The sequence below is a fragment of the Tympanuchus pallidicinctus genome, unplaced genomic scaffold (genome assembly GCF_026119805.1).
Source record: "Tympanuchus pallidicinctus isolate F22 unplaced genomic scaffold, pur_lepc_1.0 scaffold201, whole genome shotgun sequence".
In the NCBI taxonomy this organism is placed as follows: Eukaryota; Metazoa; Chordata; class Aves; order Galliformes; family Phasianidae; genus Tympanuchus; species Tympanuchus pallidicinctus.
Genome location: NW_026294724.1, coordinates 20,892 through 43,197, shown reverse-complemented (window position 1 = coordinate 43,197; position 22,306 = coordinate 20,892). Strand labels below are relative to the sequence as shown.

The 22,306-nt window shown below is 57.7% G+C and overlaps 1 protein-coding gene and 3 long non-coding RNA genes across 6 annotated transcripts in view; 3 read left to right on the top strand and 1 right to left on the bottom strand.

Moving 5' to 3' along the window:
• The first annotated feature begins 59 nt into the window (after positions 1–59).
• LOC128081278 (venom factor-like) overlaps positions 60–22,306 on the top strand; it is a 28,223-nt gene continuing 5,976 nt past the window's right edge. The window contains exons 1-31 of the mRNA XM_052684353.1: positions 60–416; positions 451–558; positions 629–700; positions 737–844; positions 953–1,024; positions 1,061–1,244; positions 1,334–1,567; positions 1,662–1,856; positions 2,866–3,024; positions 3,113–3,242; positions 3,489–3,560; positions 3,722–3,919; positions 4,489–4,600; positions 4,957–5,042; positions 5,797–5,936; positions 6,010–6,222; positions 6,516–6,582; positions 6,973–7,059; positions 7,149–7,352; positions 7,972–8,047; positions 8,131–8,290; positions 8,463–8,558; positions 11,026–11,176; positions 12,069–12,232; positions 14,350–14,508; positions 17,299–17,449; positions 18,404–18,455; positions 19,167–19,254; positions 19,426–19,515; positions 20,936–21,041; positions 22,033–22,122. Coding sequence (XP_052540313.1) covers positions 187–416; positions 451–558; positions 629–700; positions 737–844; positions 953–1,024; positions 1,061–1,244; positions 1,334–1,567; positions 1,662–1,856; positions 2,866–3,024; positions 3,113–3,242; positions 3,489–3,560; positions 3,722–3,919; positions 4,489–4,600; positions 4,957–5,042; positions 5,797–5,936; positions 6,010–6,222; positions 6,516–6,582; positions 6,973–7,059; positions 7,149–7,352; positions 7,972–8,047; positions 8,131–8,290; positions 8,463–8,558; positions 11,026–11,176; positions 12,069–12,232; positions 14,350–14,508; positions 17,299–17,449; positions 18,404–18,455; positions 19,167–19,254; positions 19,426–19,515; positions 20,936–21,041; positions 22,033–22,122 — 4,054 coding nt within the window. The 5' untranslated portion in view covers positions 60–186. The remainder of the gene's footprint in view (positions 417–450; positions 559–628; positions 701–736; positions 845–952; positions 1,025–1,060; positions 1,245–1,333; positions 1,568–1,661; positions 1,857–2,865; positions 3,025–3,112; positions 3,243–3,488; positions 3,561–3,721; positions 3,920–4,488; positions 4,601–4,956; positions 5,043–5,796; positions 5,937–6,009; positions 6,223–6,515; positions 6,583–6,972; positions 7,060–7,148; positions 7,353–7,971; positions 8,048–8,130; positions 8,291–8,462; positions 8,559–11,025; positions 11,177–12,068; positions 12,233–14,349; positions 14,509–17,298; positions 17,450–18,403; positions 18,456–19,166; positions 19,255–19,425; positions 19,516–20,935; positions 21,042–22,032; positions 22,123–22,306) is intronic.
• Positions 8,626–9,627, bottom strand: LOC128081271 (uncharacterized). 3 transcript variants are annotated; one of them, XR_008207067.1, is made up of 3 exons: positions 9,531–9,627; positions 9,111–9,214; positions 8,626–9,048 (listed from the first exon to the last, which is right to left on the bottom strand). It is a non-coding gene; the product is annotated as an uncharacterized LOC128081271 (long non-coding RNA). The 3 variants fall into 3 exon arrangements; XR_008207069.1 differs by having other exon boundaries at positions 8,626–8,945; XR_008207068.1 differs by having other exon boundaries at positions 9,153–9,214.
• LOC128081273 (uncharacterized) lies at positions 12,257–14,343 on the top strand. The gene is made up of 4 exons (XR_008207071.1): positions 12,257–12,566; positions 12,827–13,066; positions 13,307–13,441; positions 14,142–14,343. It is a non-coding gene; the product is annotated as an uncharacterized LOC128081273 (long non-coding RNA).
• On the top strand, positions 21,278–21,710 carry LOC128081272 (uncharacterized). Its single transcript, XR_008207070.1, has 3 exons — positions 21,278–21,509; positions 21,584–21,657; positions 21,695–21,710. It is a non-coding gene; the product is annotated as an uncharacterized LOC128081272 (long non-coding RNA).

The following is a 22,306-nucleotide window of genomic DNA, read 5'->3' as shown; positions in this document are numbered from 1 at the left end:
CAAATCATCCATGGCAACCAAGACCTCCATGGTGGCCAAATCACCCATGGCAACCAAGACCTCCATGGTGGCCAACATCTATGGCAACCAAGACCTCCATGGTGGCCAAATCACCCATGGCAACCAAGACCTCCATGGTGGCCAAATCACCCATGGCAACCAAGACCTCCATGGTGGCCAACATCTATGGCAACCAAGACCTCCATGGTGGCCAAATCATCCATGGCAACCAAGACCTCCATGGTGGCCAAATCATCCATGGCAACCAAGACCTCCATGGTGGCCAAATCACCCATGGCAACCAAGACCTCCATGGTGGCCAAATCAACCATGGCAACCAAGACCTCCATGGTGGCCAAATCACCCATGGCAACCAAGACCTCCATGGTGGCCAAATCATCCATGGCAACCAAGACCTCCATGGTGGCCAACATCTATGGCAACCAAGACCTCCATGGTGGCCAAATCATCCATGGCAACCAAGACCTCCATGGTGGCCAAATCATCCATGGCAACCAAGACCTCCATGGTGGCCAAATCACCCATGGCAACCAAGACCTCCATGGTGGCCAAATCACCCATGGCAACCAAGACCTCCATGGTGGCCAACATCTATGGCAACCAAGACCTCCATGGTGGCCAAATCATCCATGGCAACCAAGACCTCCATGGTGGCCAAATCATCCATGGCAACCAAGACCTCCATGGTGGCCAAGTCACCCATGGCAACCAAGACCTCCATGGTGGCCAAATCATCCATGGCAACCAAGACCTCCATGGTGGCCAAATCACCCATGGCAACCAAGACCTCCATGGTGGCCAAATCACCCATGGCAACCAAGACCTCCATGGTGGCCAAATCACCCATGGCAACCAAGACCTCCATGGTGGCCAAATCACCCATGGCAACCAAGACCTCCATGATGGCCAAATCACCCATGGCAACCAAGACCTCCATGGTGGCCAAATCATCCATGGCAACCAAGACCTCCATGGTGGCCAAATCATCCATGGCAACCAAGACCTCCATGATGGCCAAATCACCCATGGCAACCAAGACCTCCATGGTGGCCAAATTATCCATGACAGCCAAGACCTCCATGATGGCGAAATCACCCATGGCAACGAAGACCTCCATGGTGGCCAAATCGTCCATGGCAACCAAGACCTCCATGGTGGCCAAATCAACCATGGCAACTAAGACCTCCATGGTGGCCGTCACCTATGGCAACCAAGACCTCCATGTTGGCCAAATCATCCATGGAGGTCTTGGATGGTCCAAATCACCCCCCTGGAGACCCCTGCCCGGGTTCGTACCTCTCCGCATTGACGCACTGTGCCTCCTTTGCTGCAGGTGAGGACAGCCCAGAAGGATCTGCCCCCGGAGCGCCAGGCCTCGCAGCAGATGGTGGCTGAGGCGTATCAAAGCCAGGGGAACTCTGGCAACTACCTGCACCTGGCGGTGGGCGCCAGCCAGGTGCAGCCTGGGGACAACCTCCCCATCAACTTCCATCTCAAGAGCAACAGAGAGGACGTCCGCAGATCCGTTTCCTACTTCACCTACCTGGTGAGCGCGCACGACTTCTGCCACCCCCGACCCCATCCCAGGGATCGGGGTGCCCAGACCACCCACCCACTCTGCCTTTCCTTACCCACCGCAGATCCTGAGCAAGGGGCACATCGTCCACGTGGGACGGCAGCCAAGGGAAGGTGACCAGAGCCTGGTCACTATGTCACTTCCCGTGACGGCCAACCTCATCCCTTCCTTCCGTATCGTGGCCTACTACCATGTGAAACCCGGCGAGATCGTGGCTGATTCTGTCTGGGTCGACGTCAAGGACACCTGCATGGGCAGTGTGAGCATGTCCCCGTCGTCTCTGAGTTGGGGGAGGACCATTGGGGCATCGATTGGCCCTTGGGAGGGGTTCAGTTGGCTTTCAGAGCGAATTGTGTGGTGTTTCGGTGGCTCCTTTTGGGGCCTGGGGGTCCCTGGGGGACTGACGGTGTCCTTGGGCAGCTTGAGTGGCCCAACAGGGAGCTTGCAGGTCCTTGGGGACTTGGATATCCCTTGAGGAACTGGAGTAGCCCAGTGGAGACTTGAGTGGCCCATTGGGGATTTGCGTGTCCAGCAGAGCTTGGACAGCCCTTGGGAAACTTGAGGATCCAATGGGAATCTTGGTTGGCCCGATGGGGGACTTGTAGGTTCTTGGAGGCCTGAGGAACTTGAGTGGCTAATGGGTATTTTGGGTGGCCCAAAGGGTTTGGATTTGGGTGTCCTTTGTACTCGGAAATCCCTCGTGGAACTTGAATTGACCCAACGAGGGACTGGGGTGTCCCTGCGGTCTTGGGTGTCCTCGAGGACCTGGGAGGTCCTTGGGGAATTTGAATGGCCCAGTAGAAATTTGAGTGGCCCGATGGGCCTGGAAAACCTCAGGTGTTCTTTGATTGGGTGTCACGGAGGGCATCTTTTGGGGAACTGGGTGCTGCTGGGCGGCCTGAATGTCCCTGGGAGGGCGAAGTGTCTTTGAGGAGCCCATGGGATGTTTAGGTGGCCTTTGAGAGGAGCGGGTGGCCCACGATGGTTCGGATGCTCCACGGGGGGACCAGGTGGCTCATGCAGGGTTTGCTCTTCAAGAGAGGCTTGAATGCCCTCGAGGTTTCCTATGCAGAGCCTGGGCAGCCCATGGGTGCCTTGGGCATCTCACGAATGCTTTGCGTGGTCTGCGGGTGGCTCAGGTGGCCGACCTGGCCGTTGGTTGTCCAGGAGTCCAAAACGGCCTTTGGGGGCACAGATGTGGCACCTCCTAGGGCTGGTGGGGGCTTTTTGCGTTCCCCACAACCCCAACCCCGCTGTGTCCCTGGCAGCTGGTGGTGAAGGGAGCATCGGAGGCCGACAATCGTGTGCACGAGCCGAGGACCCCCATGCGGCTGCGCATCGAGGGTGACCACAAAGCCCACGTGGGGCTGGTGGCCGTGGACAAGGCTGTCTACGTCCTCAACAAGAACAAACTCACCCAGAGTAAGGTGGGAGCTCCAGTTCCACCCTCTGCTGTCCCCGACGTCCCCCCAGAGGCAGGAGGATCTTTCGGGGTTGTCCCTTTGTTGGCCACAGGTGTGGGACACAGTGGAGAGCAGTGACATCGGCTGCACCCCGGGCAGTGGGAGGAACCACGTGGGGGTCTTCGCCGACGCAGGCCTCAGCCTGGCTACGAATGTGAACATCGAAACGGAGCAGAGAGGTGGTGGGTGACACGACGGGATGGGGAACAGACACCAGAGGGGTGGGACGTGCCGAGGGTGGGGACGCCATGTCTCCCAGAAGCGGAGTTGTGTCAGCATGGGGACGGAACCCACGGGTGACATCGTGGGGACGGGGGGTGACACCTGAGGGGAGGAGGATGCGGTCCTACGGTGTGTGGGGTGCGACGCCTGCCTTCTGTGGGAAGGATCCTGGCCTGGATCCTGACCGATGTCACCTTTGTCCCCAGAGGTCCAATGCGCGAAACCTGCAAAACGCAAGCGCCGCTCCGTGAAGCTCATCAAGCACAAGGGCACCAAGAGTAGGTGGCACTGGGAGCACCAGCCTGTCCTGGGTCCTCAGGGACACCACGCTGTCCCATCACCCGAGATGCTGGATTGTCCCACAAGGGACAGCGGAGCCCCCCGTATCCCCGATGGGGCCGCGAGGTCGGATGCCATCGGGGTGTTTTGGTGCTGGCAGTGGCCGAGTACAGCGACAGGAACCTGCGCAAGTGCTGCGAGGACGGCATGAAGGAAAACCTGATGGGCTACAGCTGTGAGAAACGGGCCACCTACATCCTCGATGGCACGGCCTGCACCGAAGCCTTCCTCAACTGCTGCCTGTACATCAAGGGCATCCGCGACGAGGAGCGCGATCTGCATTACGAGCTGGCTCGAAGCAAGTGCTGGGAGCAGTGGGGTGACAGCAGGGGGGGACGGACGGAATGGGCAGAGCTTGAGAAAGGCTTGGGGGGGTGTTAAGTGAGGAGGGGGCGGCGTTTGGGCGATCGGTGCGTGAGTGATGCTCAGGCAAAAGCGGGGTGAAGCGTGAGCGAAGCTCATGTGAAGCTTGGGGGAAGCTTCAGTGAACTGCGGTCAATGCACATCTTGGGAGGCGTTTGGGAAACGGTTGGGTGATGCTGGGGCAAAGGCTGGGCAGCGATGGCCCAGCAGTTGGGAGGCCTTGGGGCAAAGTTCAGCTGATCCTTGCAGAAATGTAGGGTGATATTTGGGCAAGGATTTGGTGATGCTTCGGGGAAGCGACGGCGAAGTGTGAGCAACGCACGAGCGATGCTTGCGCGTCCCTCGTGTGGGGTGAAGCTTACAAGGAGCTTGGTTGATATTTAGGCAATGCCTAAGCAAAGACTGGGCGACGCTTAGGTGGAAGTTGGGTTGTGCCGGGGTTGATTCCGGTGGGTGGGATCCCATGGACACAGATGTGGTTGAGAGGGCTGTCGCCGTCCCCAGGTGAGGTGGATGACGCCTTCCTGGCCGACGAAGACATCACCTCGCGGAGCCTCTTCCCAGAGAGCTGGCTGTGGCAGGTGGAGGAGCTGACAGAACCGCCCAATGAACTGGGGTGAGCCCAACGTCCCGGTTCCAGTAGAGGTATCGCTCCAAGCCAGGCCTGAGGACAACCACCACCCCATATCTCTATGTGGGGATCCATCATCTCCTACCCAATACGATCTGGACACCCAGCAAGCCCAAAGTGGGGACAAGCCATGACTCCTTCAGTCTATATGAGGTCAACAAATGGCACACTTGGCCTTGGGACCTGTCGACTTCTTAGTCTAGCTCCACGGCCACCTGCACCCCGTGGTCCAGCTAGGGGACAAGCTGTAACCATCCTGGTCCAGTTTGGTGGCTGCTTACACCCCTCTGTCCAGTTGTGGAGCCAATTCTAACCCCCCTGGTTGTTTGCATCCCCTCTAGCATCTCCACGAAGACGCTGCCCATATACCTGAAAGACTCCATCACCACCTGGGAGGTCCTGGCTGTCAGCCTCTCTGAGAAGAAGGGTACGTGATGGAGGAGGAAGAAATTCCTGGGACAGATGACTTGCTCAAATCTTTGGGGTGGACTCTAGGACTTGAAGAGTCCCCAAAAATTGGAAGGGTGAATTTGGGGATGGAGGGGTCTCCAAAATGAGAGAGGGATTCATAACTCTGGAGAGGTTTTCCAAGCTCTGGGGACGTCTGTGGGACTTGAGGGGTCTCCAAAATCCTGAGGGGTTCTTGTGGAGTTTGAGGGGTCTCCAAAACGAGAGAGGGATTCGTAACTCTGGAGAGGTATCCCAAACTTTGGGGGCATCTGTGGGACTTCAGGGGTCTCCAAAATCCTGAGGGGTTCTTGTGGAGTTTGAGGGGTCTCCAAAATGAGAGAGGGATTCGTAACTCTGGAGAGGTACCCCAAATTTTGGGGACGTCTGTGGGACTTGAGGGGTCTCCAAACTCCTGAGGGGTTCTTTTGCAGTTTGAGGGGTCTCCAAAACGAGAGAGGGATTCGTAACTCTGGAGAGGTACCCCAAACTTTGGGTGCATCTGTGGAACTTGAGGGGTCTCCAAAATCCTGAGGGGTTCTTGTGGAGTTTGAGGGGTCTCCAACATATGAGAAGGGTTTGTAACTCTGGAGAGGTACCCCAAACTTTGGGGACGTCTGTGGGACTTGAGGGGTCAGGCAAACCTTGAAGGAACTCGGAGACATTTCCCCAAGCCCTGGGGATGTCCCTGGGACCACGGGGGGCCAAACCAGCTCACAATCCCCAACCCACAGGGTTGTGCGTGGCCGACCCCTACGAGATCACGGTGATGAAGGAGTTCTTCATCGACCTGCGCCTGCCCTACTCGGCGGTGAGGAACGAGCAGGTGGAGGTCCGTGCCATCCTCTACAACTACTGGAAGAGCAAGATCAAGGTGGGTGCCCTCACTCCAGCGCTTGTAGGGCGATCCGTGGCCGCCTGAACCCAACGTCTCTCTGTATCCCCAGGTGCGCGTGGAGCTGATGTACAACCCGGCCCTGTGCAGCGCGTCCACCTCCAAGACGCGCTACCAGCAGATCTTGCAACTGGAGCCCCAGACGTCGCACGCTGTGCCCTTCGTCATCGTGCCCTTGCAGCTGGGGCAGCACGACGTGGAGGTGAAGGCGGCCGTCTGGGAGAGCTTTGTGTCTGATGGCGTCAAGAAGAAGCTCAGAGTGGTGGTGAGTAGCCCCTGCTGCCGCCTCGGCCCTCCGATGCCCCCCAGCTCCTCCCGGTCCTCCTGACGGCATCGTCGTCCACGCTTCGTCCCGGTGTTGGCACCCAGAGATGAAGGATCCCCCATCTGCGCTCAGGAGTTGTCTCCTGGGATTCTCCATCCCTGGAGGTCTCCCAGTTTGTCCCGTGACCACGCGCTGGTCGATGCTGGAGCACTTTCTTAGCCAAACCCGGAGAGGTTGGGAAGGGGAAACGTCAAATCAGCTCAGCGCTGAGCGTGGGTCTCTCCCCTCTGCAGCCCGAAGGGATGAGGCTGGAGAAGACGGTGAAGATAGTTGAGCTTGACCCAAAGACGTTGGGAAACAGTGAGTGGCCCCGCTCTGGTCCTGTGGAATCTCATCCCGTGGGTTGAGTGGGAGGAGAAGGGAAATTGGGAAAGACAACTGTGTGCGTGAAGTGCGGTGGATGCACCACCAAGGGCAAGATGGGAGCATACTGCGGGACGAGGGACAAGCAGTGTGCCACTGTGGGGCTGGAGGGCTGCCCTGTTGGCCTATGGGGTGTCAGTGGAATCGGGGACATCCTACTGAGTGGAGACATCTCAGGAAAAAGGACATCCTGGTATGGGTCTGGAGCATCGTGGGGATAAGGGACACCCTGCTGTGGATGTGGGGTGGGACTGGGTCACCTCAGGGAAGGGGGGGAGAAGGATTTAGGGCCACCCACCTCCATCCTGTCCTCTCCCTGCCCCACAGACGGCGTGCAGGAAGTGAAGGTGAAAGCAGCAAACCTCTCTGACATCGTCCCCAACACCGAGTCGGAGACCAAAGTCAGCATTCAAGGTGACAGCATGGGAGAAGGGGCGGACGGGGCGGGCCTGGAGGGGACAAGACACTCCTCCTTGACATCACCTCCCTTCCCCTTGTTCCAGGCAACCCCGTATCCATCCTGGTGGAGAAAGCCATCGATGGGACCAAGCTGAAACACCTCATTGTGACCCCGTCGGGCTGCGGGGAGCAGAACATGATTGGGATGACACCCACCGTCATCGCTGTCCACTACCTGGACAGCACGATGCAATGGGAGACCTTCGGTATCCACCGCCGTGCGGAGGCCATCGAATTGATTAAAAAGGGTGAGAGCATCCCGGAGAGGAAAAGAGGGATCTTTTAGGGTGCAAAATGAAAGTGTCTTCCGAGGGGCTAAAGGGCATTTGCATCTTAAGATGTAGAACCATGGGATGTTTGGGTGGGAAGGGTCCTTGAAGGTCACAGAGTCGTAGGGGTCGGAAGGGGCCTCCAGAGCTCATCGAGTCCAACCCCCCTGCCTAAGCAGGTTCCCATAGAACCTGTCATGGAACTGTAGAACGGGTTGAGTTGGAAGGGATCTTAAAGATCGTGGAATCTTGGAATCCCGAAACGATTTGGGGTTGGAAGGGGCCTTCGAGATCATAGAACATGAACGGGTTGAGTTGGAAGGGACCGTCTTGTTCCAAACCTTCATCTGCAAAACATAAGCAAAGCGGGCTCTCCAGCCCTGTTAATTTCCCTTCCATGCTTTTAACTGTGAAGAATGGAACCATTTTTCCCGTCTTTTCGCCCCCTTTCTGATTATATTCGCATAGGTTGGGTGCCACCGGTTTGGGGATTTCCAGATCTACTGGTTCGTGCTGGGATGGGCACCGCAAGGGGCTTGGAGGCCTGAAACCACCCCTAGGTGACCCACATGTTGGCCAACTGCCCTCTGCCCACCAGGTTACACCCAACAGCTCGCCTTCCGCAAAGACGACGGCTCGTTTGCTGCCTTCACTAACCGCCCATCCAGCACCTGGTGAGGGACCCCATCCCAACACCGCCACCACGGGGGGTTTGGGTGACAGCGTCGGATGCGACGCCGAGTTCTCCCGTCCTCAGGTTGACGGCCTACGTGGCCAAGGTCTTCGCCATGGCCATCAACATGGTGGACATCAAGCCAGAGGTGGTCTGCGGAGCCATCAAATGGCTCATCCTGGAGAAGCAGAAACCAGACGGGCTTTTCCAAGAAGACGCCCCCGTCATCCATAAGGAGATGGTGGTATGGGGGGGAGACCCGAAGCGCCGTCCCTATTCGTGATCGAGACCCGTTGGCTCAAGGATGGGCAACCGTGGGGGGAAAAAAACTCATCTGGGTGACAGGGACAAGTGTGGGGTGGACACAGCTTGCTGTGAGACCCACAGAATCCGAGGTTTGGCCCCTCATTCCGCAGGGAGGTTACCACGGCGCCGAGCCCAGCGTGTCCCTGACCGCCTTCGTCCTCTCCGCGCTGCAGGAATCCCAGAAGATCTGCAAGAACTACGTGAAAGTGAGCGACCCGGAACCTGCTTTGGTGGGGGGGGGGGGTTGGACTCCATGATCTCTGGAGGTCATAGAATCATAGAATCATAGAATCATAGAATCATAGAATCACCAAGGTTGGATCAGACCTCAAAGCTCCCCCAGTCCAACCGTTCACCTCTTACCAACAGCTCCCACTGAACCACGTCCCGCAGCACAACAGCATGGGGAGACATAGGGACACATGGGGACTCCATAGGGACACATGGGGACTCATAGGGACACATGGGGACTCCATAGGGACACATGGGGACTCATAGGGACACATGGGGACGCCATAGGGACACATGGGGACTCATAGGGACACATGGGGACTCCATAGGGACACATGGGGACTCATAGGGACACATGGGGACTCCATAGGGACACATGGGGGCGCCATAGAGACACATGAGGACTCATAGGGACACATGGGGAGCCATAGGGACACATGGGGATGCCATAGGGACACATGGGGACTCCATAGGGACACATGGGGAGCCATAGGGACACATGGGGAGCCATAGGGACACATGGGAACTCCATAGGGACACATGGGGCTGCCATAGGGACACATGGGGACTCCATAGGGACACATGGGGACTCCATAGGGACACATGGGGCTGCCATAGGGACACATGGGGACTCCATAGGGAAACATGGGGCTGCCATAGGGAAACATGGGGACTCCATAGGGACACATGGGGATGCCATAGGGACACATGGGGCTGCCATAGGGAAACATGGGGACTCCATAGGGACACATGGGGCTGCCATAGGGACACATGGGGCTGCCATAGGGAAACATGGGGACTCCATAGGGACACATGGGGCTGCCATAGGGACACATGGGGACTCCATAGGGACACATGGGGCTGCCATAGGGACACATGGGGCTGCCATAGGGAAACATGGGGACTCCATAGGGACACATGCGGATGCCATAGGGAAACATGGGGACTCCATAGGGACACATGGGGACTCCATAGGGACACATGAAGATGCCATAGGGACACATGGGGACTCCATAGGGACACATGGGGTGCCATAGGGACACATGGGGACTCCATAGGGACACATGGGGTGCCATAGGGACACATGGGGACTCCATAGGGACACATGGGGCTGCCATAGGGACACATGGGGACGCCATAGGGACACATGGGGTGCCATAGGGACACAAGGGGACGCCATAGGGACACATGGGGATGCCATAGGGACACATGGGGACTCCATAGGGACACATGGGGAGCCATAGGGACACATGGGGACTCCATAGGGACACATGGGGAGCCATAGGGACACATGGGGACTCCATAGGGACACATGGGGAGCCATAGGGACACATGAGTGCTCCATAGGGACACATGGGGACTCCATAGGGACACATAGAATCATAGACCCATAGAATCCCCAAGGTTGGAACAGACCTCAAAGCTCCCCCAGTCCAACCGTTCCCCCATTCCCAACAGCTCCCACTGAACCACGTCCCTCAACACAACATCCAGCCTTTCCTTCAACACCCCCAGGCTCGGTGCCTCCTCCACCTCCCTGTGCATCCATTCCAGTGCCTGACCACCCTTTCTGAACAGCAATTCTTCCTCATGTCCAGCCTGAATCTCCCCTGCCGTAGCTTGAAGCCGTTCCCTCTGCTCCTATCCCTGATGGCACGAGAGCAGAGGCCGACCCCCAGCTCCCTGCAGCCTCCCTTCAGGCAGCCATAGAGAGCAGTGAGGTCTCCCCTGAGCTCCTCTTCTCCAGGCTGAACATTCCCAGCTCCTTCAGCCTCTCCTCATCAGCCCTGTGCTCCAGACCCCTCACCATTTCATTGCCCTCCTTTGACCACGTTCCAGGCCCTCCATGTCTTTCTTGCAGCGAGGGGCCCAAAACCGGACCCAGCACTCGAGGTGCGGCCTCACCAGTGCTGAGCACAGGGGCACAATCACCTCCCTGCTCCTGCTGGCCATTTCTGATGCAGGCCAGGCTGCCCTTGGCCTTCCTGGCCACCTGGGCACACTGCTGGCTCCCGTTCAGCCCAGCATCCATCCATCCCCCCAGCTCCATTTCCTCTACGCCGTCCTCCAGCCTGCAGCGTCGCCTGGGGTCGTTGCAGCCCAAGCGCAGCACCCGGCATTTGGCCTTGTTGAACCTCATCCATGGGCTTCAGCCCAGCTCTGCAGCCTGTCCAGATCCCTCTGTAGGGCCTCGCCACCCCCAGGCAGATCCACGCTTCCAGCCCATTTGGTGCCATCTGCGGATGTACTGAGGCTGGACTCGATGCCCTCATCCAGGCCATCAGTAAAGATATTGCAGAGAGGGGTTGGAAGGGACCCTACGATTCTGTGATTCCGTGACCCGGGGCTCAGCAACGCGTGTGGGGCTGGGGGGAGGAGGAGGGGCGCCCAACCCCTATAGCAGCCACCCGAGAACCCGCGTCGTCGTTCTTTCTCGCTCAGAGCTTGGATGGGAGCATCTCCAAAGCCTCCGATTACCTGACCCGGAAATACCAATCCCTGGCTCGACCCTACACGGTGGCCTTGACTTCTTACGCCCTGGCCCTAACGGGGAAACTCAACAGCGAGAAAGTTCTGATGAAGTTCTCCAAAGGTGAAAGGGGAACAAATCCGGGGCAGGGGGAGGAAGTGAGCTCAGGTGCTGGGGGTGACGAAGCCCCACGTCCCCTCATGTCCCCCCATGTCCCATCCCCCCCCCCATGTCCCCCCGTGTCCCCCCTTCCCGTGTCCCCCCATGTCCCCCCCTGTGTTCCCCCGTGTCCCTACTGATCCCCGTGTCCCTCTGTATCCCCACGGACCCACAGATCCCCGCGTCCCTTCGTATCCCCATGTCCCTCTGTGTTCCCACATTTCTCCATATCCCCATGTCCCTCCATGTCCCCACGTCCCTTCTTGTCCCCATGTCCTTCCGTGTCCTCACGTCCTTCTCTCTCTCTCCATGTTCCCATGTCCCACCAGGTCCCCGCGTCCCTGCAGAGCCCCATGTCCTTCTATGTCCTCATGTCCTTCTTCTATCTCCCCCCATGTCCCTCCACATCCCCATGTCCCTACAAATCCCCACGTCCTTCTATCTCCCCCCATGTCCCTCCACGTCCCCATGTCCCTGCAGATCCCCACGTCCTTCTATCTCCCCCCATGTCCCTCCATGTCCCCATATCCCTACAAATCCCCACGTCCTTCTATCTCCCCCCATGTCCCTCCATGTCCCCATATCCCTACAAATCCCCACGTCCTTCTATCTCCCCCCATGTCCCTCCATGTCCCCATGTACCTGCAGATCCCCACGTCCTTCTATCTCCCCCCATGTCCCTCCACATCCTCATATCCCTACAAATCCCCACATCCTTCTTCTTTCCCTCTCCATGTCCCTACGTCCCACCGGTTCCCCACGTCCATCCAGAAGTGGGTTTAGGGGACACAGCAGTGAGGTTGGGGAGGGCTGACAAACCCCCTCCGGGTGACGCTGAGGCCTCGATGTCACCCAGACGGCACCCACTGGGCGGAACGCAACGCCCACACCTACAACATCGAGGGGACATCCTACGCTCTGCTGGCGCTGCTGCAGATGGAGAAGAGCGAGCTGACGGGGCCGGTGGCCCGCTGGTTGGCCCAGCAGAACTACTTTGGTGGTGGCTACGGATCCACCCAGGTGGGCTACGGACCACCCCCCACCTCCTGTGGCACCTGTGGCACCTGTGGCACATACAGCCATCGGGGGGGCGGTTGGGGTAAGATGGGGCCATGGGGTGGTGAGAGTCACCTTATGGCCACGGGGACCCCTGGGGGCACCCCGTGCCTGAGAGCCTGGGGATCCCTAGGATCTGTCTTGTCCTTTGGGGTCAGGCCCTGTCCTTTGGGGACACATCCTGTCCTTTGGGGACATGTCAAGTCCTTTAGGGTCAGGCCCTGTCCTTTGGGGACACATCATGTCCTTTGGGGACACATCATGTCCTTTGGGGACCTGTCTTGTTCTTTGGGGTCATGTCCTGTCCTTTGGGGACACATCACGTCCTCTGAGGACATGTCAAGTCCCCTGGGGACCTGTCCTGTCCTTTGGGGACATGTCCTATCCTTTGGGGTCAGATCCTGTCCTTTGGGGACACATCCTGTCCCTTGGGGACATGTTAAGTCCTCTGGGGACCTGTCCTATCCTTTGGGGTCATGTCCTGTCTTTTGGGGACACATCATGTCCTCTGAGGAGATGTCAAGTCCCCTGGGGACCTGTCCTGTCTTTTGGGGTCAGGTCCTGTCCTTTGGGGACACATCCTGTCCTTTGGGGACATGTTAAGTCCTCTGGGGACCTGTCCTGTCCTTTGGGGTCATGTCCTGTCCTTTGGGAACACATCATGTCCTTTGGGGACCTGTCCTGTCCTTTGGGGTCATGTCCTGTCCTTTGGGGACCTGTCCTGTCCTTTGGGGTCATGTCCTGTCCTCTGGGGACCTGTCCTGTCCTTTGGGGTCTTGTCCTGTCCTTTGGGGTCATGTCCTGTCTTTTGGGGACACATCATGTCCTTTGGGGACATGTCAAGTCCTCTGGGGACCTGTCCTGTCCTTTGGGGACCTGTCCTGTCCTTTAGGGTCATGCCCTGTCCTTTGGGAACACATCATGTCCTTTGGGGACCTGTCCTGTTCTTTGGGGTCATGTCCTGTCCTTTGGGGACACATCATGTCCTCTGAGGACATGTCAAGTCCCCTGGGGACCTGTCCTGTCTTTTGGGGTCAGGTCCTATCCTTTGGGGACACATCATGTCCTTTGGGGACCTGTCCTGTCCTTTGGGGTCATGTCCTGTCCTTTGGGGACACATCCTGTCCCTTGGGGACATGTTAAGTACTCTGGGGACCTGTCCTGTCCTTTGGGGTCATGTCCTGTCCTTTGGGAACACATCCTGTCCCTTGGGAACATGTCCTGTCCTTTGGGGTCAGGCCCTGTCCTTTGAGGACACATCATGTCCTTTGGGGACATGTCCTGTCCTTTGGGGTCATGTCCTGTCCTCTGGGGACCTGTCCTGTCCTTTGGGGTCATGTCCTGTCCTTTGGAGTCATGTCCTGTCCTTTGGGGACACATCATGTCCTTTGGGGACATGTCCTGTCCTTTGGGGTCATGTCCTGTCCTCTGGGGACCTGTCCTGTCCTTTGGGGTCATGTCCTGTCCTTTGGAGTCATGTCCTGTCCTTTGGGGACACATCATGTCCTTTGGGGACATGTCCTGTCCTTTGGGGTCATGTCCTGTCCTTTAGGAACACATCCTGTCCCTTGGGAACATGTCCTGTCCTTTAGGGTCAGGCCCTGTCCTTTGGGGACACATCCTGAACTTTGGGGACCTGTCCTGTCCTTTGGGGACCTGTCCTGTCCTTTGGGGACACATCCTATCCTTTGGGGTCATGTCCTGTCCTTTGGGGTCATGTCCTGTCCTTTGGGAACACATCCTATCCTTTGGGGTCATGTCCTGTCTTTTGGGGTCATGTCCTGTCCTTTGGGGCCAGGCCCTGTCCTTTGGGGTCACATCCTGAACTTTGGGGACCTGTCCTGTCCTTTGGGGTCATGTCCTGTCCTTTGAGGTCAGGCCCTTTGGGGACACATCCCCTCCTTTGGGGTACAGCTCATATCCCAAAGAGCTCCTGCCTTTTGGGGACACCTCTTGAGGTCCCCAAGGTTCACCAACGACACCAAACGTCTCCCGGAGACGGGGCTCAGCCCAGGGCCGAAAGCTTTGTGGCACAGCCCTGGCGACGTCCCCCAGCCTCAGCGTCCCCTTTGTCCCCGCAGGCCACCATCCTGGTGTTCCAGGCTCTGGCTCAGTACCACGTCGCGCAGCCGAGGCAGTCGGAGCTCAACCTGGACGTGTCGGTGCTGCTGCCGCGCCGCGCCAACGCCATCACCTACCGCATCGAGAGCAGCAACGCGCTGGTGGCGCGCTCCGCAGAGGTACGGCGCCGTGTCACCATGGGCACCGGTGTCATCTTTGTTGATGCCACTCCAGGCCTTGGTCATCATTGTCACCAGTGCCTTCCTTGTTGATGCCACTCCAGCCCTTGGTGTCACCATGGGCACCAGTGCCTTCCTTGTTGATGCCACTCCAGCCCTTGGTGTCACCATGGTCACCAGTGTCATCGTTGTTGGTGCCACTCCAGCCCTGCATGTCACCATTGTCACCAGTGTCATCCTTGTCACTGATGCCACTCCAGCTCTTCATGTCACCATTGTCACCGGTGTCATCCTTGTCATTGATGCCACTCCACCCTGTGGTGTCACCATTGTCACCAGTGTCATCCTTGTTGATGCCACTCCAGGTCTTGGTGTCATCATTGTCACCAGTGCCTTCCTTGTTGATGCCACTCCAGCCCTTGGTGTCACCATTGTCACCGGTGTCATCGTTGTTGATGCCACTCCAGCCCTGCATGTCACCATTGTCACCAGTGTCATCCTTGTCACTGATGCCACTCCAGCTCTTCATGTCACCATTGTCACCGGTGTCATCCTTGTCATTGATGCCACTCCACCCTGTGGTGTCACCATTGTCACCAGTGTCATCCTTTTTGATGCCACTCCAGGTCTTGGTGTCACCATGGTCACCAGTGTCATCCTTGTCACTGATGCTGCTCCAGCCCTTGGTGTCACCATTGTCACCAGTGTCATCCTTGTTGATGCCACTCCAGCCCTTGGTGTCACCATTGACACCGGTGTCATCTTTGTTGGTGCCACTCCAGGCCTTGGTGTCACCATGGTCACCGGTGTCATCCTTGTTGATGCCACTCCAGCCCTTCATGTCACCATGGTCACCAGTGTCATCCTTGTCATTGATGCCACTCCAGCCCTTGTTGTCACCCTTGTCACCGGTGTCATCCTTGTCATTGATGCCACTCCAGCCCTTGGTGTCATCATGGTTGCCGATGTCATCCTTGTTGATGCCACTCCAGCCCTTCATGTCACCATTGTCACCGGTATCATCGTTGTTGATGCCACTCCAGCCCTTGGTGTCACCATGGTCACCAGTGTCATCCTTGTTGATGCCACTCCAGCCCTTGGTGTCACCATGGTCACCAGTGCCATCCTTGTTGATGCCACTCCAGCCCTTCATGTCACCACGGTCACCAGTGTCATCCTTGTCATTGATGCCACTCCAGCCCTTCATGTCACCCTTGTCACCAGTGTCATCATTGTTGATGCCACTCCAGCCTTTCATGTCACCCTTGTCACCGGTGTCATCGTTGTTGGTGCCACTCCAGGCCATGATGTCATCATTGTCACCAGTGTCATCCTTGTCATTGATGCCACTCCAGCCCTTGGTGTCACCATGGTCACCAGTGTCATCTTTGTTGGTGCCACTCCAGCCCTTGGTGTCACCATTGTCACCGGTGTCATCCTTGTCATTGTTGCCACTCCAGCCCTTGGTGTCATCATGGTTGCCGATGTCATCCTTGTTGATGCCACTCCAGCCTTTCATGTCACCATTGTCACCGGTGTCATCCTTGTTGGTGTCACTCCAGCCCTTGGTGTCATCATTGTCACCAGTGTCATCGTTGTTGATGCCATTCCAGCTCTTCATGTCACCATTGTCACCAGTGTCATCCTTGTCATTGATGCCCCTTGAGCCTTTGGTGTCACCACGGTCACCAGTGTCATCCTTGTTGATGCCACTCCAGCCCTTCATGCCACCCTTGTCACCGGTGTCATCCTTGTTGATGCCACTCCAGCCCTTCATGCCACCCTTGTCACCAGTGTCATCCTTGTTGATGCCACTCCAGCCCTTCATGCCACCCTTGTCACCAGTGTCATCCTTGTTGATGCCACTCCAGCCCTTCATGCCACCCTTGTCACCAGTGTCATCCTTGTTGATGCCACTCCAGCCCTTCATGCCACCATTGTCACCGGTGTCATCATTGTTGATGCCACTCCAGCCTTTCATGTCACCCTTGTCACCGGTGTCATCGTTGTTGGTGCCACTCCAGGCCATGATGTCATCATTGTCACCAGTGTCATCCTTGTCATTGATGCCACTCCACCCTTTGGTGTCACCGTGGTCACCGGTGTCATCCTTGTTGATGCCACTCCAGCCCTTCATGTCACCATTGTCACCGGTGTCATCGTTGTTGGTGTCACTCCAGGCCTTGGTGTCACCGTGGTCACCAGTGTCATCCTTGTCATTGATGCCACTCCAGCCTTTCATGTCACCATTGTCACCAGTGTCATCCTTGTTGATGCCACTCCAGCCCTTGGTGTCACCCTTCTCACCAGTGCCACACTTGTCACAGATGTCACCAAAGCTGTCAATCTCATCACTTGTGTCACTCTTGTCGTGTCACCTTTGTCACCTTTGTAGTCATTGTTGTCATTCTTGTCGTTGGTGGCACCGTTGTCACTGGTGTCACACTTGTCACTGGTGTCACTCTTGCCATTGGCATCACCCTTATCACTGCCATCATTGCCGCTGGTGTCACCCTTGTCCCTAGTGTCACCTTTGTCACCAGTGTCACCGCTGTCATTGGTGTCCCCCTTGTCCCTAGTGTCACCCTTGTAACAGGCGTCACTGTTGTCACAGATGTCACTCTGGTCACCAGCGTCACCCTTTACCAGTGGTGTCACCCCCCAGAGCCACAGTTGCCACCAGGGTGGCGCAGATGCGGCGCACGGGGGCACCTCAGCGACACTCTCAGTGCTGTCCCCTCTGTGTCCTGGGTTGTCCCTGTCCCTCCCCATTGTCCCTTGTCCCCACAGACCAAGCTGAACGAGGACTTCACTGTGAAAGCAGAGGGCACGGGGAAGGGGACAATGACAGTGGTGACCGTCTACAACGCCAAGGTGCCCGAGACTGAAAACAAGTGTGACAACTTTGACCTGCGGGTCAGCGTGGAGGACGTGAAGACGGGTGAGTCCCCATCTGTCCCCTGACCTGTCCCCCACGAGTCCCCTTCTTGTTCCTATTCTGTCCCCCAGCATCTCCTCCACGTCCTCGTGTCCCCTTCCATGTGTCTCATGTCACCCAAATAATTCCATGTCCCCATGTCCCTCTTCAATCCTTCTCTACGTCTCCGTGTCCCCACGTCCCTCCATGTCCCTCTGTCCCACCAGATCCCCATGTCCCTCCATGTCCCTCCATGTCCCCATATCCCTCCATGTCCCCATGTCCCCATGTCCCCATATCCCTCCATGTCCCCATGTCCCCATGTCCCACCATGTCCCCATATCCCACCATGTCCCCATATCCCACCATGTCCCCATGTCCCACCATGTCCTCATATCCCTCCATGTCCCCACGTCCTTCCATGTCCCCATATCCCTCCATGTCCCCATATCCCCATGTCCCCACGTCCTTCCATGTCCCCATATCCCTCCATGTCCCCATGTCCCACCATGTCCCCATGTCCCACCATGTCCTCATATCCCACCATGTCCCCACGTCCTTCCATGTCCCCATATCCCTCCATGTCCCCACACCCCATCAGATCTCCATGTCCTCCAGATTCCCGTGTCCCACCATGTTCCCATGTCCCTCCATGTCCCCATGTCCCTCTGTGTCCCTCCACATCCCTCCACGTCCCCATGTCCCACCACGTCCCCATGTCCCTCCATGTCCCCATACCCCATCATATCTCCATACCCCTCCAGTTCCCCATGTCCCTCCATGTCTCCATGTCCCTCTATGTCCCTCCACATCCCTCTACGTCCCCATGTTCCACCTGATCCTCATGTCCCTCCACATCCCTCCACGTCCCCATGTCCCTCCATGTCCCCATGACCCTTCTGGTCCCCCCGGTTTCTCCTGTTTCTGTCCCCTGATGTCCCACATGGGTAGCAGCACCATCCTTATGTCCCTTCACAGCCCGGCAGCTGGAAGGTGCCATCCGTTCTGTCAAGATCACCATCTGCACCAGGTGGGACACGATGGGGACATCAGCGATGTTTGGGACATCGGGGACATTGTAGGGAGGGAGAGCTCACTGTGGGCAGGGACCTGGGAGATGGGGAAGGGAATGGGGTTGTTGGGGACAGGGACATGGGAGAGAGGGGATGTAATGGGGTTGTTGGGGACAGGGACATGGGAGATGGGGGATGTAATGGGGTTGTTGGGGACAGGGACATGGGAGATGGGAGATGTAATGGGGTTGTTGGGGACAGGGACATGGGAGATGGGGAAGGGAATGGGGTTGTTGGGGACAGGGACATGGGAGATGGGGAAGGGAATGGGGTTGTTGGGGACAGGGACATGGGAGATGGGGAAGGGAATGGGGTTGTTGGGGACAGGGACATGGGAGATGGGGAAGGGAATGGGGTTGTTGGGGACAGGGACATGGGAGATGGGGGATGTAATGGGGTTGTTGGGGACAGGGACATGGGAGAGAGGGGATGTAATGGGGTTGTTGGGGACAGGGACATGGGAGAGAGGGGATGTAATGGGGTTGTTGGGGACAGGGACATCAGGAATGAGGATGGGGACACGGAGACAAAGAAGACTCAGCTCCACTCGTCCCTCGGGGATTTGTGGGAACGGGGACATCGGGGACGGGGATGCTGGGAGCAATGGGGACAGTGGGGCTGTAGAGGATATTGGGGACAGGCAGGTGGCCTCAGCCCTGTGCCTGCAGGTTCCTGGACACCGTGGATGCCACCATGTCCATCCTCGACATCTCCATGCTCACCGGCTTCTCCCCTGACGTCCAGGACCTGAAGAGTGTGAGTATGGGGCCGTAGGGACGTGTGGGGACACCAGGGGGCACGAGGCCATGCATCGCTGTGCCATCACGTCCCCTGTGTCCCCATGTGTGTCCCCATGTGTGTCCCCCTATACCTCTGTCTCTCCCGTGTCCTCGTGTTGTCACTGTGTCCCCATACCCCCACCACCAGCTCTCAGAGGGAGTGGAGAGGTACATTTCCAAATTTGAGATCGACCACTCGCTGTCCAACCGCAGCAACCTCATCATCTACCTGGATAAGGTGAGGACAGGGGGGGACGTGGGGGACTTGGGGACGGGGACGAGATGGGATGGGATGGGATGGGATGGGATGGGATGGGATGGGATGGGAATGGAAATGGGATGGGGTGGGATGGGGTGGGATGGGAATGGGGTGGGGTGGGATGGGATGGGATGGGATGGGATGGGAATGGGGTGGGATGGGATGGGAATGGGGTGGGATGGGATGGGATGGGATGGGGTGGGATGGGATGGGAATGGGATGGGATGGGATGGGATGGGGTGGGGTGGGATGGGGTGGAATGGGGTGGGTTGGGGTGGGATGGGATGGGATGGGATGGGATGGGGTGGGATGGGGTGGAATGGGGTGGGATGGGATGGGATGGGATGGGATGGGATGGGATGGGATGGGATGGGATGGGGAAAGGGACGTGGGACAGGAGACCCCAGTGGCACGGGGTGGGGATGAAGGTGAGGTGGGATGGGTTGGCATTGGAGACAGAGAGGAGGATGGGACAATATGGAGGTGGGGACAATGGGGGGAGAGGGAGAAGAAATGGTTCAGATCCAAGTTGGGCAGGGACAGAGATGGAGTTGGGGACAAGGTGTGAGTAGGGGGGGGAACGGGGATGGTGACAAATGGGGACGCAGGTGGAGATGGGAATGGAGACAAGGATGGAGATGGGAATGGGGACATGGATGGAGATGGGAATGGAGACGGAGATGGGAATGGGGACGTGGGGACATGGATGGAGATGGGAGTGGGGATGTGGGGACATGGATGGAGATGGGAGTGGGGATGTGGGGACATGGATGGAGATGGGAATGGGGACATGGGGACAAGGATGGAGATGGGAGTGGAGACAGATGGAGATGGGAGTGGGGTCGTGGGGACATGGATGGAGATGGGAATGGGGACATGGATGAAGATGGGAATGGAGACAGATGGAGATGGGAATGGGGATGTGGGGACATGGATGGAGATGGGAATGGGGATGTGGGGACAAGGATGGAGATGGAGTTGGGGACATGGGGACAAGGATGGAGATGGGAATGGAGACATGGGGACATGGATGGAGATGGGAAGGGGATGTGGGGCATGGATGGAGATGGGAATAGAGACATGGGTGAAGATGGGAATGGAGACAGATGGAGATGGGAGTGGGGACGTGGGGACATGGATGGAGATGGGAATGGGGATGTGGGGCATGGATCGAGATGGAAATGGAGACATGGATGGAGATGGGAGTGGGGATGTGGGGACATGGATGGAGATGGGAATGGGGACATGGGAACGGATGAAGATGGGAATGGAGACAGATGGGAATGGGGACATGGGGGTATGGATGGAGATGGGAATGGGGATGATGACTGGCTATGGGGTGAGGACGTGGTGTCACTGCCTTCTGTCCCCATCCCACATCTTGGTGTCCTGTGCGCAGATCTCCCACCAAGTGGAGGAGTGCATCGCCTTCAGGGCCCACCAGCACTTCCAGGTGGGACTGATCCAGCCTGCCTCCGTCAGTGTCTACAGCTACTACAAGATCGGTGTGTCCCCGGGTCCCTTCTTGTCCCCTCATGTCACCCCCGGGGTCCCGCAAAGCCCATCTGTCCCGTGTGTGAGGTTTGGTGTCACCCAGATGGGTTGGGATCATCCAAGGGTGTCCTTGGGGACCCCATGAGGTTTGGTGTCACCCAAAATGGTTTGGGGACACCCAAGGGTGCTTGGGCACACCATGAGGTTTGGTGTCACCCAGGTGGGTTGGGGACACCATGAGGTTTGATGTCACCCAGGACTGGGGACACCCAAGGGTGCTTGGGCACACCATGAGGTTTGGTGTCACCCAGGTGGGTTGGGGACACCATGAGGTTTGATGTCACCCAGGGCTGGGGACACCCCGGTGGGCTGGGGACACCCAAGGGTGCTTGGGCACACCATGAGGTTTGGTGTCACCCAGGTGAGTTGGGGACACCATGAGGTTTGGTGTCACCCAGGTGGGTTGGGGACACCATGAGGTTTGATGTCACCCAGGTGGGTTGGGGACACCATGAGGTTTGATGTCACCCAGGTGGGTTGGGGACACCATGAGGTTTGGTGTCACCCAGGTGAGTTGGGGACACCATGAGGTTTGGTGTCACCCAGGTGGGTTGGGGACACCATGAGGTTTGATGTCACCCAGGTGGGTTGGGGACACCATGAGGTTTGGTGTCACCCAGGTGGGTTGGGGACACCATGAGGTTTGATGTCACCCAGGTGGGTTGGGGACACCATGAGGTTTGGTGTCACCCAGGGCTGGGGACACCCAAGGGTTCTTGGGCACACAATGAGGTCATCCAAGGGTGCCCTTGGGGACATTCCCTCTGCCTCCTCCTGTCCCTGATGACTGCCACCCCACTGCCCCCATGTCCCACCTTTCCCTATTTCCCCATCCACGCCCCTATGCCCCCACACGCTTTTTGGTGACCCTCTCCCTTCACGTCCCCCTTTGTCCCCCTGTCATCTCCTCCGTGTCCCCTCACATTCCCCACGTCCCCACAGATGACCGCTGCACTCGCTTCTACCACCCGGACAAGGATGGTGGGCAGCTGAGGAAGATCTGCCATGGGGATGTGTGCCGCTGTGCTGAAGGTGACAAGGGGGCACAGGGACGTGGGGACAGAGGCCGTCCCCTCCCATATGTCCCACGCCACCCATTTTCCCTGTCCCCAAATTCTCCCCTGTCCCCCCATCCCCACCTCGGTCTCCAATCCTTCTCTATGCCTCCATGCGTCGGGACATGTCACCGCCACGACGGGGGACGCGTGGCTGTTGT